The 19,447-nt window shown below is 42.3% G+C and overlaps 1 protein-coding gene across 1 annotated transcript; it reads right to left on the reverse strand.

The window, feature by feature from the left end:
- Positions 1 to 9,911: 9,911 nt before the first annotated feature.
- RBM17 (RNA binding motif protein 17) lies at positions 9,912 to 19,404 on the reverse strand (the record flags this gene model as incomplete). The annotated part of the gene is made up of 9 exons (XM_009875329.1): positions 9,912 to 10,341; positions 10,487 to 10,559; positions 10,880 to 10,978; positions 11,347 to 11,420; positions 12,130 to 12,281; positions 14,169 to 14,310; positions 16,178 to 16,234; positions 17,225 to 17,322; positions 19,238 to 19,404. Coding segments are annotated over 9 exons (966 nt in total), but the record flags the coding sequence as incomplete, so codon positions are not given.
- Between the last annotated feature and the right edge of the window lie 43 nt (positions 19,405 to 19,447).

The raw sequence follows: 19,447 nt of genomic DNA on the forward strand, positions 1-19,447 counted from the left end.
AAAGCCCGACTCTAACCCAGTGCTGGTACTCTGGGAAATGAGTGGTGTTCTCTGGAGTGATCAGCTTTTGAATCTCTGCAAAAGACAAACACAGATTTTTACAATTTTATTGCCCGGGATAAATGCAGATCTGCAGTTCATCCCTGGAAGAATATTTCCAGCGTGTGATTCCAGAGCTTGGCAAAAAAACTCCATGTAATGCAATATACTCAGGGTTAGACTCAGTAATGAACTTGGGCGTCATGTCCCTCAAAATCCACGTTTGGACGCTTGTTTCCAGATTTGTTGTTCATAACATCCAGCTCAGTGCCTGCATAGCTTGGAAGGTGCTTAACTCTTCTTTTTTTCTTTCTTTTTTTTCTTTTCCTGCACCATTGATCTTTCATGGACATTGTTAGCGCAGCTCCAAAACCTTCCCAGGAGGAGTATCTGAGATCATCGTAGGTGTGACTGGATCCTATATTAGAGGCTGCTGGTTAAGGTCCCTGTTAAGGTCCTTCCATCACTTGGCCAGGGAGGCAGAGAGGCTTTGCCACCGCTTTGGATGAAATGGTATAAAGGCTTAAATAACCCTGAAGTGATCACCCGACCTCAGGGCAGCTGAGTGGATGGAAGGCTGCTTCTGATGAGTTTTGGGATTTAAGAGGTGCCCGTTCAGCAGCAAAGCACCTCCTTCTCTTCTGCATCCCCTGGGCAAAACCAAGGCAGCACACCTAGGACCCAGCTGCTCTTGAAGAGAAGCAGCTTACAAGTTACATCCTCCATTAAATCTATTCCACAGGAAATGATCTTAAAGTGAATAAAGCGTCTGGCTGATAATTGGGATTTGCTCCAGTCGCTCCGTGAATTGGCCTAGAAAGATCTCAAGTGGGACCAACCTTGATCTTTCTGGTTTCTCCATGGGCAATTTCTAGAAAGCGGCTTCCAAGCTTCAGCCAAGGCCATTGTAGGAGTTGGAACATCTTGTTGCCTCATTCTCTATATTAGCTACTATTGGTTTTCGCCCACAGAAAGCGCCTTGGGCATTTAAGTGGTGCCAGGCAGTTTAAATAAACAGGGAAGCCTCTTTATTTAACAGGCTGGGGGTTTCTGGTGCGCCAGGATCTTCACCCCTTACTCAAAGTTTAACAACATTTCTATCTGGGTTCTAAAAAGAACTATAAAAGTAATAATAATTTAAAAAGTAATTAAAATAATAAAGAAAAATGCTGAGAAGCAAGGTGGTCCCAAAACCAGGTTTAGATTAAACTAAACAAAAAATGGTGCACAGGATGGTGAAATGAGGACATCTCTCCTCTTGACAGAGCCCAAATGCTGGGCCTGCACAATCAGAGAGGGCAGTGGGTGGCTCAGCATCACTTGAGGTTTTCGGAACAGGTTGGGTGAACACACTGGGTCTTAGCTAGTGCTGATCCTGCCCCAGGGCTGAGGGATGGTCCAGATGGCTTCTCGAGATCTTCCCAGTGCTGGTTTCTGTGGGAGAGGTGCTTGGAGTGGCGATGTTTGCCAGCCCCTTTCCCCTCTGTATCCTACGGAAAGCTGTCTCTGAAGGAAACAAAAGCATGATTTAATGACCATTAGTATTTTAGAGGGGTTGTTTAGTGAGAACTGATGGAGCAAACCCCACATTTGGTTGAGATTGTGTGACTGCAGCCCTCAGGTTCATCCTCAACCCTAGAAAAACCCTCTTGGGCAGAAGTGGAGGTCTAACTTGCTTTTCCCTGCCTTGCGCCCAGTCAGCAGGTGCACCCAACCAGGCTTTTTATCGAGGGGCACGGGAGAGGAGCTCAGTTGCTCAGCATTTCTGCATGTATTTAAGGGAAGCAGAGACAGCCCTACCTATACAGGGAAGAATGGATCTTTGTGTCAGTGATTGCCCAGCCGGGAAATCCACATTGAACTGACCTCCCCTTCCAGTCAGTGGTACAGGAAGATAATGGGCGGTAGCAGCCTGCGAGACAGGGATGTCGGTGCTCGTTTTGGGCTGGAGCCACACAGTCGTTTCAGCCTGAGAACCAGTCACGGGGATCTCCTTGACTGGGAGGGCTGGACTCGACAAGCAAATAGTAATGCAGACAGCTTGTTTGAAATATTTATAACGTCTTGAAAGGTTTGCGTGGCACAAGCTCAAGACAAGGGTGCTCGTAACTGCTGGCGCTGCGTAGGTCATGGGACGTGCTTACACGATCGATCCAGCTTGCACAATCCTATTTTGCCCTTTTATAAGATGTCTGAGTGCTCAGGCAGGTTCTTAGCCTCACCCTCTGGCTGACACATTGCTTGAAGGTGCTGCTTTCCCAGGCAGCACCAGGGTCCTCATCCCACCACTCAGCTGTTTTCTTGCTGAGCTGCTGCTGCTACACCAAGGCCACTCTCTCAAGGTCGCACTTCAGTGACCAGTCACCGACCACCAGCGAGTTGTTCGTAGCCCCAAGGCTTCTGTTTTCGACCCTGCCCACATTGTTTTCAAGGCTTTTGCTCATCATCCCATGCTCTGGTAGCTAGAGACACCAGGTACCCAGCTATTCGCATGGAGAGCTCTCCCCGTGTGCTGATCTCCAGCCTCGCGAATTTAGCAGAAGGGAAGGTTGTGAAGAGGCTCGTGGCCTCTCGCTAGCGATGGCAATAACATTTCTGCCAGCAGAGCGGGCAGCACAACCAGGTCATCAGCGTTTAAGATGCAGCAGGGACTGGGAATGAGGAGCTTTTGGAAATATTCCAGCCAAGCCTCACGTACACTGCAGCCTGACCTAGGCAGATTACTTTTTGCTAGCCTCTGGTATGAGAGTTGGCATTTTCATATCACAAAGATTAGGTGCTTTAGACAAGGTGTCGAGACAAGACTGGATTGGAAATGTACAGGTAAAAGATTTAGGACGAGGTACTCGTGGTCCCTTGCACAGCTTCAGATCCTGGCTTCTCGTTTTGCGCAGTCATCAGCTCCTGGGTTTTGGAGAAAAAGAAGGAACTGGACAGCATTTCCCAGGAGTGATCTGCATCCAGTAACCGCAGCAGCAGCACCCGCTGTCAGATACATACTTCAGTGGTTTTGCTGTAGCTGCCAGCTCCAGCAGGTTTCTAAAGGTGATTGTGAGTTTCTTGCATGGGAAGAGCAGTCTCCTCTCTCCATTGATTTCCGTGGCTTTGAACTGTTACCACACCCTCACCTGGCACTGGAGAGAAAACGTGACATCTGGAGAAGCATCTCCGTCCTTCTTCTGATGCGTCCAGAGCGACAAATAATCAATTCTATTTCACATGGCCCAGGCTTGGAAAGGCAAATCCTTGCCATGCAGTTAAACCATTTTATTTTTTTTTTTAATCAGAAAAAACCCAACCCTGTACATACTGGTTTTATGCTGCCAACATTGTTATTTTAATACAAAACCCAATAGTAGCCTCAGGCTTTTTTGTTCCCCAAGCTCTGACTACAGAAATGCTACAGGAAAAGTAAAGACCATTAGGCTTTGCCCATGCAATTTGCTGGGCAGAAGTAAAACTAAACAAACCCCTTTGAAATTAAAAAGTAGAAAAAGAAGAAAATGCAAAGATGAATAGCACTGTGATAGCTGTCCCTATTTTCAGGACTTACTTAATTTCCTTATTAGCCCTAAATTCCCAGGTTCCTTGGAAGAGCTGAACCCCTACAGGTGAACAAGCTATTTCGGGGACTGTATCTTCAGAAGCAACTGTGTTGTGATATATGGGATGATGTGCAGAGCTTTAACTGGGGCAGAAATGGTCTTCCTCTGAAATTTGTGCTTGAAGCAAACACCTGAATCCCAGTTTGAGTGAACTTCATTTCCATACAATTACTTCTCCAGAAAGGTCTTTGAATTTTGCTGGGTGACTCCATCACCCTCTCCTACAAAGAGGGGAGACGAGTTGTCGGGAATTGCTCCAGCCTGTATCTTCTCCCAGTGACAACCCTGCATCTCTACAGTGGCAGAATCCCAGAGTTTTCCTCAAATGACACAAAACCAAGCGGTTTTCTCTTCCCATCCTCACAAGTGCAGGTGCTGGAGGAGCTTTGTGTGTTTTGCTAGAGTATCATTGGAGTTTTGGTTCACAGTTGCTCTACGAGTTTCACAAGTTCGGAGCAGTGAAGTCCAAAAAAATCTACCCAGCTCTCTGCCCGCGGCAAAAGGTGGAGAAATCTGTGCTGTTTTGAAGACCTTAGTCTTGGCAGGACCACGTGGATTCCTGAGCTGTTGACTTGCTGCAAGCTCTCAAGTGGAGGCTGGAGATCACACCTTAGAGATTGGGAGAGGAAAAACAACTCAAGGGCTATGAAGTGGTAAGATGCTTCAAAATTGCTCTGGAAAACAAACAAATAAACAAACAGCTTCTTCCTACAGGAGGAATAAGCAGGAAAGAACCAAGGAAAGGGTTTCCTGGGAAAGATCCTGTTTTCCATGTAGCTGAAAAATCTGAAATGCAGGTTTGGGCCAAAGGAGGGCAGAGTTGGGGTTCACATATTAAACACCCAGCTAACTATCTTGTCTCCTGCCAGGAGCTCCCTGACCATCTCCAGATGGACTTCACAGAAGTCCCTCCTAAAGCCACAGTCAGAAGGCGGCGGTGGTGTGTGAATAACACTCTGCAGGAATTGCTTTATTTTTCCATGGTCACACAGCACCAGGCTTGCCTGTGGTTGGTCCTGCAATATGAATCAACACACAATATTCATGTTTTACGATAAGCTCTCCTAAAAAGGTCTGGATCTGGTGTACAAGACTCAAAAGAAACCAGTGTGGGAGTCTTGGACAGGAGAAGCAATGAAGTTTCACAGAAGCCAAACTGATGACAAAGGCTTTAGGATTGCTCTTTAATTGCTATGCAACTAGAAAAAACATCTTTAGCATCAAGGGGAAAGAGGGAAGCCCTTTATCAGAAGTCTTGCCTATAGGACACACCACAAAAATTCCCAAGCTCAGGCACTACTTTCAAACCCATCTATGAAAAACCTGCCTCTTCTGCAGCTCAGCACAGCAGAAAGTCTAAGCTCCTGGCTGATGGATCCAGAGCTTTCACAAAAGCTCAGTTCTTCCCTCTGCCTCAGGGGTGAAGCCTCCAAACTGGTCTAGAGCCACCTGGGTGGCTCTAGAAGTGGCGGTGTGACAACACGTCATGACGCCCGTCTCTCCTGGAAGGGTCTCCTTCCACACAGCAAAACAAATGTAAGGTTTAGAAATCCAAATGTCATCTGAAAAAAAACACTGAACTTTGAAAAGTAACAAATAAACCCTCCAGCTGCAGACAGGCTGTACAGTCTCATTGCTCAGCAGACAGCAAATTAACAGACTGCTAATGCAACCGACCCCTGTTCCTGAGGACAAGTGCCTCATCACCTAAAGGCATGAATTCTCCAAAGAAGTCAACCAGTACCACAGTACTGCAGCTACTGGTACAGAAAGTGCTTGCAAGCAATGGTTAAGTTCTCTGTGGTCACAAGCAGGTCTTGCTTTACTGAGAAAAGGAACAAGGTTATAAACTTGTACCCAGTCAGGAGGACATTATCAGTGCCAGATTCATCTGTAAGCTGCCCTCACCTGCACGGATGTTCTTGTTCTTTTCCAATTTCAAGAGAATTTGCATTTATTTCTAAGAATCTGGAGCAGCTAAACCTAGAAATTGTTCTCAGAAAGGACAAGAAAATCATGATCAGTAGTAGTCACCAGGAATTCGCCACGGGGAAGTCACACTTGACCAACTTGATAACCTTCTACGATGAAACAACTGGCCTGGTAGACAACGGGAGAGCAGGGGGTACTGTCTACCTAGATTTCCATCAGGCTTTCCCATACTGTCTCCTGTAGGATCCTCCTTGTGAAGAAGCTGTTGAAGTCCAGGCAGGAGGAGCCGACAGTGAGGTAGACTGAAATGGCTGGTCCCAGAAGGTGGTGATCAGTGGCACAAAGTCTAGTTGGAGGCCTGAAGTAGTGGTGTGCCCCATTTTCGTTACTGAGCTGGATGATAGGGAAGAGAGTACCCCCAGTTTGCAGATGACACCGAACTGGAAGGAGTGGCTGATACTCCAGAAGGTTATGCTGTCACCCAGAGGTATCTTGCCAGGCTGGAGTCATAGGCAGGAACACAATGAAGCTCAAGAAGTGCCAAGTCCTTCACCTGGGGACAAAAAACCTCAAACAGAAACACGGGACGAACTTGAGTCTTGCTCGGGGCCTCTTCCACCAAGCGCTGCAAGGACAGAAAGTATTCCCTCGCAGGACTTTTGTTTGCGGAGCAAGAAAGATTTAAGAGGTTCAAGAACCTCTTTGAAGCTTTCTCTACATTTCCTTCTCACTATGAAAACCACGTGGGGTTACAACGAATGCTCTCTGCTGCACAGAGGGTGAAATACCCTGACACACTCAGGCAAACCTACCGCAGGAGCCTGACTTCAGAGAAGCACCTCGAAAGGCAAAGGCTTACAGAGATGACAGCGTGCAAACACCATCTCGCTCTCAGATGAATTTGCTTCAGAAACCACAGCTCACAGCTAAGAACACTTACCATTCTCTGTGGTTAAAAAAAATAAAAAGCAACTCCACAAGGAATGTGAGTTTTGGTTGCGTTGTTGCAAGCACAGAGCAACAAGGTGCAACTCCAACTCTCCAATCTTCTGCAAGACCTTGGGCGAGACGCTTTTTGGAGCTGCCTCCCTCCCTCTTTCTACGGCCAGTCAGAGTTCTTTGGAGCAACAACTCTCACCTTTCACTGGCCAAGCAAGATTAGATTTTGACAACGGTAACGTTAAAAATGTTCCCAGCTGAAATTCATTGCAGGCTAAGTAAATGTTCAGAAAATACAATCGTAACCTGCGTATGTAACGATGGGCTCCGAAATAGCTGTTACCGCTCAGGAACGAAAAGTTGGGGTTAACGTGACCACAAAAGCTTCAAGTCAAGACTTCTCTACTGTTAAAATAGAAGCCAGTGTCAGGAATTAGGAAGAGAACAAGGCAGCAAACGGTTATGCCATTATGCAAATCCCTGCTCTTAAGACTTCAGGGTTGATAATGGACTAGAGACACCTTGTTCAGCTCTAGGCTGACACGTCCTACACGTCCCTCTTAGCTTGCTGCTGGCTTCAGGACACTGCCAAATCTCTCCTAAGCAGGCATCTAATCTAGATTCCCACGAGCAATGAACAGTTCATACTTAGCACGAGAGGAGATTCAGTTATTCAGCACATTAGAGAATCAGAGTATTTACATGTGTACTTAAAACGTGGAATTAAAGTTTAACTTTAGGAAATCGAGGCCAAAAATACCACACGCTTCATCTGAAGCAGTATAACCAGGTCACCACCTTCTTCATTTTCTGCAAAAATGTAACGTTTTAAAGCACCACACAAAACTAAAAATATTATTGCTTCAAGCCACAATTACAAGTAGATGCCTTAAAAAAAAAAAGGTGGGTGCACAATTTCAAGTACGCAGAGACGAGCAAACAAAGCTTTGTAGTTGCAGTGAAGGACTTCAAATTCAGTGCTGCTGAGAGTTTTGAGAGGGCACTGATGAATCGTGGAAGGAAAAACAAAACATGTCCAAGCAGTAAGAGCTGGAGGTGTTAAACAAAGAGTAATTTGAGAAACTACTAGAAATAGAAATAAGCCAGTAAGGAGATTCCAGAGGAGGTAGGAAGTAGATAAATTCAGAATCAAATTTTTAAAGGCTCGCAAGATACAGCCAGAGCTGAGAAAGTCTGAGCCAAGTGGAAGAACACGCATTTGCAGAAAAAAAAAATTTAAAAAATGCTTCCTACTATCTGTGACAAGCAAGGTCTAAGGAGCTCAGCTGGTACGTCTGATCCTTTTCAAGTTTGCACACCCGTGTTCAGATTTCCTGTGGCAGCACCTAGAGGACAAATGCTCACAAATCAGGCTCCAGCCCCATGCGTTTGTACAGCACCCATCAAAGTACCCACAGAGATCAGACTAAGGCCACATGGGTCTGCGAATGCTTTAGGAGGAGGTATGATGCTTTGTGACCCCCACGGTACAGAAAAATACTTTATTTATAGCATGAATCTCCTACACAAAACACTACAGGAACAAATCCTCTTGCCTACATTTCCAGGGGTAAAACTTTATCCCCAAGTCTTCGACCACAATAAGGATTTTTAGGACTAAATGGTTCAAAACTTGCCAGTAAAGAAACTCTCGGCAAACCAATGACCTCCGACTCGTCAAAGTGGGAGTTCAGAAGCTGGTATTACAGAGAAAACAGCAACAGCTGGTCAGAAGACACACAAAAAAAGGTTTGTTTATCCCAGGAAATGCTTACAGCTAGTCACTAAAACCAGAGGTATTTGCTGAAATAAGAGCCATAAATAAACCATGTTGCTTAAAGCCGAGTTGTATTTCAAGCCAGGCTCAGATCATACTAAATCTCTTATCTGCGCTTAACTTTCGACAGCATGCCACTCAACATTATTTGACTCTTGGAAACAAATCTATGCTAATGCTTATTAGGCTAATTTCTTTGTTTTACTACACCGGAGCAAAGGCCTTGAAACGTTGCTCAAGGTCAAACAGAAAACATAACAGCAGAGCAAGCAACAGAATCCAGATTCTGCTGTTGCCCTGAGTCCTGTGCTTTTATTATTAGCTGGGCTGGTTCTTCGCCTCCGCTGCAGAGAAGTTTTCTGGTGGATTACAACTCCTGCCGGCTGCCCCGACCGACTCTGTGGGACAGCCTCGTACAACAGAAGAGGACAGTAAGGAAGCCAGCACACAGCAGGTAAAATACAAGTCGTGGTTTGTTTTTGTTCTTTTTTTAAAAAAAATTGTTTTACAAGCATTTGTACAGAGGCTGGTGGAACACGAGCAGACAAAATAAGCCAAACACAAGACCAAGGGTTTGTCCTATAGATTTGCAGCCAACACTTATTAATAAAAGGGCAAGAACTAGATATATTCACAGCGTTGATCAACCACAGTACATGTGTGGAACAGGGAAAAGACACCCAGCATCAGCTTTCAAACAGCTAGAACGCCCTCAGAGCTCACTTCCATTTTAATATCTGCACGATTCTAGGTGTGAGGAGCACAGAGACAACCGCCATCGCTGCACAGCCACCTCTTGCCAACTCTTTGTTACACACGGTTGCCAAAGTAAAAGCAAATATAAAACCAGGAGCAGAGCCCTGTGTATTACTTCACATCAGGTTAAAACAAAGGAGTCGTAGTGTTTAGTAGTTTAGTTTGTCAGCTCTTCAGGTTTTCCCATGAGAATCTTCTTCCATCGCCTGTACTTTGCAAAATTCCACTGGTATTCCTTCTCGAAAAAAAAAGCAAAACCCAAAAAACCTAGCTCTGATCTTATTTGACCTGAAATACACAGAGAAAGCAAATGCCAGGTTTGAATCAAGTAAACCAAAGGTCAGCTACCTGTGTGACATCAGCGAGACTCTGATAGCTGGCCAGATACAAGAATGAGTTTTCCTCAGTCCTACCTACAGCATTTCAGTAACAACCTGTAATCAAGTTAATCCGGCTACTTCCAGCAAAGACTGCCTGACAGCGCAGAGCTCCTGCTCACAGTTCACTCATTCTGACTCAAATGGCCAAGCATTTTAAATTCCTTCCTCCTTCCATTTCCCTGGGTTAAACGTGCGTTTTCTTTGGATTTGGGAAGAAAGACAAGCTCATTCCTCGTTACTTTACTCTCCAGTCTGGCACAGAAAATATTGTCCTGGAGTCAGGAGAGAACAAACTAGCTGTCAGCTGTCCAACAACCCCAAATCGCTCTGGCTGAGAAGATGGAGGACTTAAGAGAGCAAAGCTGTAACTCTGAGAGATGCCATCGGGAAAGGGGAGTACGACAGCACAGAGTCCTTTTCCAAAGCTTCCCACTTTATCGTGTGGATGCGGCACAGGGACTCCACGATGAAGCACCAGAACAAGGAAAGCAGGAATACAGACAAAAGCATCTCCTCAGCAATACATTTTTGAAAAAGAACGAAGTCATCTGAAAGCTCAAAAAAACCAAAAAAGCACGATCCCCAGAGCACTAAGCAGATTTGTGCAACTCAAAACCACACAGACGTGAATCTTACTTTCAAAGGGCTTTATATTACAAAAAAATGTAAGTCACAACGAATGTGAAAAATCCATTCAATGAGGCTTGTTTCCAGTCTGCTAGGAAAGCTACTTTTCTCTTCTTTATTCCCAGCCTACCGCTGAAAACCTGATTGCCAAAACAGTGACACCTCGAGCTAGATTTTTAAAATCAAACTTGCTCTGCCAGATCCAGTACTCTGAACTTGTCCAGGTTGTAGAAACAAGCCTTCACGACTCTACCTCCGAAGTATCTTCCATTTAGATCCACAACAGCTGGAATTGAAACCAAGAACAGGTGAGCAAGCAGCAATTCAGCAAAATAAACATTTCTTTTGCTAAACAGCCTCATCAATGAGACTGTTTAATCTCTCTACAGAAGTTAACTCCAAGGTTCAGAGGACACAATTTAGTACCCTACCTTTGATGGCAGATTCAACCCGTTCAAACTCTAAAAATATTCTTACAGCTTCATCATCAGGGGCACCAGGAATCTGAAACAAAACACACACACATACAAAAAAAAAAAAAAAAGACAACAAACCATAAGTAATTAGAACAATAGCAAACCTACTATTTTAAAATGCTGCTCTCCACAAAAGTAATGAAGAGAATACAATAAAAAGGTTCCAAAGGCACAGTTTCTTACACTAAAAGTTTGTATCTTGCAGATATGGAAAATCCAGAATCACAACACAGCAAAGGACCCTGGCAAGATGTTCTGCTCTACACCCCTTCTCTCAGGCAGGAACAACCCAGACGTGAGGGACAGAGTGCCCAGTTGGCAGTCAAAGAGAGACAGATCATTTCTTACCTCAAAGATGACGCACTTCCCAACCTTGCCGTATTTCTCGCATTCCTCCTTAGTTTCAACTTCGAGATCTTCGTCCACCTCCCCAGCACCTACCATGTTCTGAAAGTTAAAAATATAAACCCAGCTCAGGGGATGCAGTCTGTGCGCACAATTACAGAGACAGGTCATGGACACATGCATCTGTGACCACGAGTATTTTAATTTGCCAGTCAAAAACCACAGGAGGAGACAGTTCCCTTGTACTTAGACAAGGTAACTGTATAATCTAAAGCACTCTTGATTTACAGTCACAACATACATCTCGGGAAGAGACACATTTCCTTCACAACACAAAGCCCTGTGCAGGTGCAGGCCAGAACCGTTCAAACTGCACAAAGTCATTGTAAAAAAACCCCACAGGTTTAAAACATTTCAACCAGTCACGTGTGCTGCCAACACCAAGACGTGTTCTCTTCCTCCCAACTTACCCTAAGCAGGACCACTTTAGTTGGGCATTTCAGTATCTCAGTCAATGGGTTAGAATCCGTTTTCTTGCCTGTTTCTGCGAGGAAGAAAGAACAGTGACTCATGGAATAACTGTAGATTAAAGCTTGTTTCAACCTTATATGAGAGCTTTTATCTGAATCTTGCTGCTACCAAATAAAAGCCACACAATGTAGTTTCATACTGGTGAGGAATTCAGAACTCGTAGCTATGTGGAAGGACAACAAGCAGAAAAATCACTGCTACAGAATGCGAATGAAGCTAGAACTTTGACAATGTACTATTTACATGAGGAAAATCATTCACAGGTTTAGAATTTTATCAGATCCCCTGATGTAAGGTCAGATTTGTATCAGATCTTCTGATTTCCAACACTTGTGCTCAGGCAGAAGTGCTGTTCCAGTAAGCCTGGATGTTGTCACCAGATCAGACAACAGCAGGGGAATGACAGCAATTTCTAAAGCACATGATAGGGAGAGAGCCAGTAGGAGCAGAGAAGGATCAACCCCTGAAGAGAAGAGGCTTCCAAATACCAAAGGAAGACAAATGAGAGGGGAAGGAGAGGATGAGCTAAAATAACTACGAGGACCAGTTTAGGAAAAGATAAAAAAGAGATACATTTCCACAAGAAGGAACATGAGTCATTCTTCCAACTCTATTTAGTATTTTCCGATGGCAAACAAAAAATCCAGGAGCATCCACTGAGCCTGGACTGTTATTTTCCCCTGACCATCTTCTACAAACTTATTGGTGTAGGACAAAATTACCTTTCTCTGTAGATTCACCAACAATGATCTTGCCACCCCTCTTGCTCGTTTTCTCTACTGACAGTGCTGTGCTCAGCCCCTGCTCGTGCTTTCCCAGCCCCTGGCCCTCTCTGAAACCATATTTCTGCATGATTTTATGAGCTACTGTCCCTCTGCAAAGAGAAAAAGCATCAGTTAGTAAAGGTCTCTCACACAAAATATTAACATTGCCTTTCTCCTGAGTGCTCAAATACTCTACCCTCCTAAAATCTAACTACACAGAGGCTGAAAACATAGAAGCTTCTATGCAAACTTACAATCCAGCAATTTCACAGCGCCCCATGATGATAAGTGTTATCCCCTGAATTACAGATGGAAGAGTTGTCAGAGAATCTCACTAAATAAAAGAGTTCGTACTTTTACAAATACAGCCCAACTTGTGTTAGCAGTGCAAGTCAGCATCATACACTCTATAGAACAGTTTTGGGTTGGAAAAGACCTTTAAAGCTCAGCTAGCCCAATCCCTCCGTTGTGGACATGGGCATCTTTCAGTAAATCACACTGGTGACATTAAATCATAAACCAGATTAGACCAAGGCCTATTTAGTCCAGTTTCTTGTCTTTGTCAGTGGCTGGTAGCTTAAGAGAAAAGGCAGATGTAGAATACCTACTTCCCACATTAGAACACACTCCACTATCTACTAGTTCAAAGCTGGTGTAAGCTCCCGAGTATGTAGCTTTACTAGCCCTTCCTTTAACAAATCCAGATACGCTCCGTGTTAAATACGCCTCATCTTTCTGTATTTTCAGGAACATACTGAGGCAATAAAATTCTTAAGCTATTTTATGGTACTTTTTTTTTAATAAGTACCTTACAAAAAGGACCTCCACTGACAGGTTTTGAAATTCTGTCTGAATGAATATTTAGAATCAAATTATACCTACATGTGTTGACATTTCTTTGGAAACTGGATATAGATAGGCCAAGACAGAAAAAAACATGCCATGGTATACTCGTTTAAACCACAGTAAACATTCTATGCTCAGTCACCCCTGTTTGGTGCAAATAGGCAGGGAAAATTGCACGGAAAATGCAGGACCGGTGACTACATGACTGTTTTCTAAGCATCCTATATGAAACGTACAAAGACATATATAGAATAAACAGTAGTCGATTGCGTGGTCAAAATAAGGCAGGTTACATGTAGTTTTAGCACTTCCTTCAAGAAAGTGAAGGTCCTATGGTATTGCTAAAAAAGTGGTAACAATGCGTTAAGTCCAAAGGGGCTGAGTTTAATTATCCTTTTTTGGACAACATGAAAAACACCTCAAAACTTTTCTATGTATATATAAAAAACCAAGAAAAATTGTCTCCAAAACAGAGATGCAGCATAGTAACATAATAAACTGGACTTTTACGTCTGTGTTCCTCTTGCATATAGTTTTGACTATACTGAGACTGCATTTCCACAACACCCAACGTGGTTAAAAAGAGGACCAGAGCTAACCACGACACCTTTAAAACGAGGTCTCAGGGCTGTTTTTAAACTATAAATTTGACTTCTCTTTGCTGCCACAGTAGCAACACAAGCATTATACACAACGCTAATCCAAGGCAGAAAAATAAATGGACACATTTGCAGCCACATCCATGCAAATACACTTCGAATTCTGCAACAAACAAAAAAAGCAGAGCTGCAACGCTTTACCCACCGCTACGTAGTAAATTTAGGACAAAGTTGAAAAGAAACCTAGAGGAAGTAACATGCCATCTGTGTTTTCCTGTATACTACGTTAGCCAGGCTTGTACAAGGCATAAACACTTTATAGAGGAGTATAAAAGCAAAGCTTTGAGTGCAACCACTTCAAGCGCATTTCCCTCGATCGAGTGAATCCCACTGCTTTTTCTGCACCCTGCCAGCTCCAACTATGTGCCTTCAGCCTAAGCACATACATGCAAGGAGTCGTGCTCTTCTCTGCTGACAAACTATTTTAACTTTTAGTTTTCACTGCTTCCTAATGCCTTTTTTTCACAAAACGTGCATAACTCAATCATTTACCCCATGTTAGCAAGGAAAGAGTTGCTTGGTCCTGTTGGGGAACGAGGTCTTTCTGGCTCATCGTACACTGGTGGAGGAATAGCTGCTTTTGAAGATGGTGCCCGAGGTCTTGACTCCTCTTCATATGGAAACGATGCTACAGCTGAAGAAAAGAGACATTTGCTTTTTCACTAAAACAACTTTGCATGAACTACCTACTTGTTGCAAGCAAGTACTACGCCTTCCACCTAACTCACTTACAGACCTTCACCTGCAATTGTCCTTTTTCTACTTTAGTACTAACAAATAGCTAAAAAAAAAAGTCTCACACACAAATCTAAATCTGAAAAACATTTCCTCAGCACATGCTGCTTTAACATCCCTTCACCCCTCTCTCAGAAAAAAGATCTGAGTTGACTTATTCTTGATTTTCCTTTCTGGATACACAGCGAGTTTACATCAGCTCATCTACAATGCACTTATGAAGCTTTCACTTATCAAATGGAAAAAAGAAACATTAAGAGGCCACCTGCACTACAATGAGTTTTACTGGCCCTGTCCAGGTAATTTAAAAGCCCCTTTCATCAAGAATGGAATTATGACCAAAATAGATCAATCCACACAGCTCTGGCCTGAGGACTGTAAAGAAAAGTACATGGAATATTTACACAGAAGAGACATTAGTTTATTACAAAAGAAGAAATGCAACTGAAAGCAGTTTTTATACAGTCTTAAAGAGATCTCGCTGACCATTTCTGACAGCAACTTTTCCTAGGGGCTAGATATATACGCATTTCTATACCTATATACACACCTCCCAGTGATACCAATTAGATTATTAAACTACCTTTGACTGACAAGTCAAATGGCAAAAATGTAAAAAGCCTACCGAATTATAAAAGAAAGACGCAGAACACACTTTGGAATCTGCTTATGGACTTTTACACTGACTTAATTTGAGATGATTATCTGGTGAACGAATACTTGTATCTTACCAACTAAAGGGTCTGATGTGAAGTCTGGGATGTTGTACAAGAGGAAAAAAAAATAAATCCCTATTTAAGCAGCAGATGGGCTGCACAAAGGGACTTCTGCTACAGCAATATTTTCTCAGGTTTTTCCAGCCCTAGCCTTGAGCATCAAGTAACAAGCCATACAATGGTTTCCTTATGAGATCACATCACATTCCAAATGCTCTCCCCCTCAGGATATTTCTACCACTTCCAGCCTATATTTACTTTTCCTTGACACCACTCAATTGCTCTTAATTATTTACTCAAAACAATTTATTTCTGTTTTTAACGTTTACACGCTACAAATACTTCCACTATTATAACATTCACTAACAATTTTTTAAAAAATAAAGTGCGGCAGAGTATCTTCTCATAAATAAAATCAGGGCTCCCAAAGGAAAGTTTGTAAGCTTAAGATTCTTTCTTCTTGCTATTTTCAAACAACATACAAAACCTGCTGGTCATTATTTTAATTTTAAGATGTTAGACAATTAGACAAGCGAAAAACCTGAACGGTTTTGCTCTCACAGCAAGATGATGCCATCTAGTGGATAACTGCAACCTAGTCCACACCCATCTCTAGCAAATTAGCCCTCAAAAACTTACAAAATTCTGTCTGTCGTGCGTAATTCCTTCAGGGAAGATATTCATAAAGTACCTCCTAAAGTAAAGGGTAATGGAAAATTGCCCTCTCCATGCTGCGGAGGTTTCTAGTCTACGCAGAGAAACCTCTCTGCAACATTTCTTCTTTCACATCAGAAATGAGCACGGCTCTAACAGACCAGTTTGCCAAATCACTTCTCTAGCAATACAGAAAGAATCCTTCAGAACCCAGATGTTGAACACAGCTGTTAGCGCAGGCTCCCCACAGCACCCCCCCATCTACAAAGAACTACTGCAAGTTCTTTTGCCACAAAGAATCATATGAGAAGAGTGTGGCAGGAGGGCTAAACTGAAGGTTAAGTGAGAAATAAGCACCACTGCTAGGTTTTAGGGAACAGGACTTTGGTTACGTACGTTCTTTGTCCTTCTCAACAAGAGAAGTGGGTGGTGCAATGGCAGCTCCTCCCATACCTATGAGGAAAACAGAAGACGACACATTCATACGATCAGGTTCTGCTGCTCAGAATAGTTTTGCTGTATTTGAACAGAGCTGCTGGCTCCTTACGAGCCGATTAAGATACATCACTAACAACAGAAGAGCACCAAGAGAGCAATCTGTGAAGTTTCAGAAGTGGTAAACTAGGAATGAATGAAAGGCACCTCAAGGGAGACAACATCAGACTGCAGTGATGTACTTCATACCATGTCTATCATAAACATGTTTCATTGGATTTCAAAACTGCAGACTGCAGTGAAACAAATCTTCAGTTCTAAAAACTGAACTTCTTAAAACCACTTGATTAAGCCAAATGAAAAAGATGCTCTCTTCGGGATTAGCTACACTTGCGTAACAGTAAAAAGTACAAAGGTCCTTCCATACTTTAATGAGCAATATTCTAATGTAGTCCCAAAATTCAAGACACAGGAAATTTTTTCAATGTCTCCTGTCAGAAATTTTCTTCTTTAAAATAATAATGGACCCAAATTACTTACTGTAACTTTGTTGCTGAAAGAGAACAAAGTTTTATTTTGTTTATGCAACATCTCTCATCACCCAGATCCACATTTTCTAACTGATTCTAAGGGTGTTCAAATCACAAATGCAGCAATGGTAAGCTTTAATAGTGAAAACTCAACAGTGATTCTCATAGTCTGATTTCATCTCACGCTTCAACTGTTTCCTGAAGTCTACGAAACTTCAAGCAAGTATCTACACACTAATGCAAAAAGAGGTCTTTCCACAAATAATTTAGCTGCCATTTGCTTCCATGGAAAGAATAGCTTTTTGCATTACAACAGTAATGACATAATAAAATACTAGGTTTATTCTAAAGGCTCAGCAGTAACAGTATACTTCCCAGCTGAGAACAGAGAAATACAGAATCCATGAAACAGGAACTGTGAATACCCTCTCGCCTTTTTCTCCTCTTTCCTTGAGAAAAACATAAACAGCTCCCTTACTTCTTTTCCGTCTCTCCCTTTCATAATCTTCATCTTCATCAGAATCTGGATCTGGTCTTCTTGAAAACCCACTGGCTTCATGTCTGTCTTTACGTCTTCTAGGAGACACAGTACATTAGCATTAAGAAATCACCGAAGTTAACTCTTTGCTTCAGTTTGTGGTATCATCTTTGCAGCGTGAAATATACTGCTGCACTCTAATTAGCATTTTACCATGTTCTCCATGAAGGTGTAAGTAAACACCTTTAGTTCTTGTTTCTCTGCTTTTATCCTCACAGAGTATTTTTTGCAGATCCGAAGCAAGAGTATTTTCTACTTGCAAGTCAGTCAAGACGAATGTATGGAAATGAGGAATCACCTGAATAAATCTAGTCCAAACTGACTAGTGACTGAACCACTACCACGGAAGAAACGTTGGATAGAACTGATAGCAAGGTAACAGAGACATTAAGCTCCCTGCTTTGAACAGGTACCTTTTAAATCCCCCATCATGGGCTATACACGATATTATCATTCATTCAATTAGAAAACAAAAATGTCACCACTCTTAAACATTGAGATGCCAGTTGGGCATTTAAAATAATATTCAGGTAAGTCTATTACAACTTTTAACATTAGGTGGAATGCTTCAAGAGTTGTTTGCACTTCAACTGTTAGTTACGGCACCTGTGATATTACTCATTTTACACTTTAGAAAAAAGGCAAGTATTTTTCCCAAAAAGTTAAGAGCACAGCTTCGGGCAAAAATCAGATCTCGTTCCCAGCACAGCCATCAACACCGCACTGCAGGATGCTAAAATTAGCACTACTATGGAGGCAGACAAATTTCTGCATCTTTACATTGAATCAAAATCGAACATATGCTCTGTTCAAACACTCAGTTTGTCACAGAGCACACACTTGATGTAGGTTTGGTTGAGATGGTTTCCTCAATTTTAAAAATCAGGATGCATTACTTATTTTTCCCTTCCTCTCTCTGATTTTTTATATAAAGTCTCCCGCCCTTTTGGCCCACATACATCAAGTACAAGGCACAATTAAACAGCAATCAACACAAAGCTGTGGAAATGACAGCCCAGATTTCCAAGATCCTGCACGCTAGCTGGTGTGTAAGAGAGCCTCAGATAATCCTCCTCAACAGTGAAGATAAAACAGAGAGAGGATAAAGAAGTCCAAATGATCAGAAATATTCATTTTCAGAATCTAAACAGAGCATTACAATATCCCCCTTGTAATTCCACAGGCTTTAGATGATTCATAACATGATGAAACCTGATTATTAATTTCCCTTAAAATAAGCAAACACAATCTTACTGCCTGGCTGGCAGATGTTTTACCACCTATTTCAATAGGACACAGAATTTGCATCCAAATTCTTTAATACGATTAGAAAGATTTCTTCTTCCAAGGAAAGGGCATTACGGTAATTAAAAATAAGTAGTATTTTCTTTTGTCCATAGACAAAGAAGTAATAAATACACAATTAAACTGAATGCAGAATATTAAAAAATGAAAATGCAACAGTGCCTCTCAGAGGCTGCACTAGCTACACCTTTAACACCGAAACATGTTCATGTATCAGTCTGGAATATTTAAAAGCAGAAAGGAAGGGTTATCAGTAGTGTTGAAAGGTTCTCCTGCAGTCATGTTATAATGACAAGAAATGCTCTACAATACCTGCAAATTCAAGGTCTGATAAGGATGCAAGAAGCAGCCAAATACTGCTGCTACCACCCAAATAAAGTAAACACAGAAAACCTTGACAAGTCTTTCAGCCAAAGAGGCTGAAAACGTGACAAATCCTGTAATTCTTGCACTATTAGACAATTTTCAAAAGTGCATATTAATTAAATCAAAACATACTAATTAAAACAACAAGCTTGTTTATACAAGCACACAGTATCGCTGTTTGGAATTTCCCTGGAACTATTTAGAGGGATAAACCAAACCAGATCGATTTTTCTATTTTTTCCTTAACTGTCAACATGTAATGAATTTAAACAAAAGCCTTACTTTTCTCTTTCTTCAATTTCCTTTTGCCTCTCCAGCTCACGCTGCCTCTGTCGTTCCTCTCTTTGACGTTTTACCACTTTCTCGTAGTCATTTGGGAACATGGGATCATACTCATCCGCCAAAGGAATCAACACATCTCCCGCAGAAAAACCACTGGGTACAGGATCCTTAATAAAATTAAAAAAAAAAGAAAAAGAAAAGAAAAGAAAA

Source organism: Apaloderma vittatum, unplaced genomic scaffold (genome assembly GCF_000703405.1).
Source record: "Apaloderma vittatum isolate BGI_N311 unplaced genomic scaffold, ASM70340v1 scaffold32848, whole genome shotgun sequence".
In the NCBI taxonomy this organism is placed as follows: Eukaryota; Metazoa; Chordata; class Aves; order Trogoniformes; family Trogonidae; genus Apaloderma; species Apaloderma vittatum.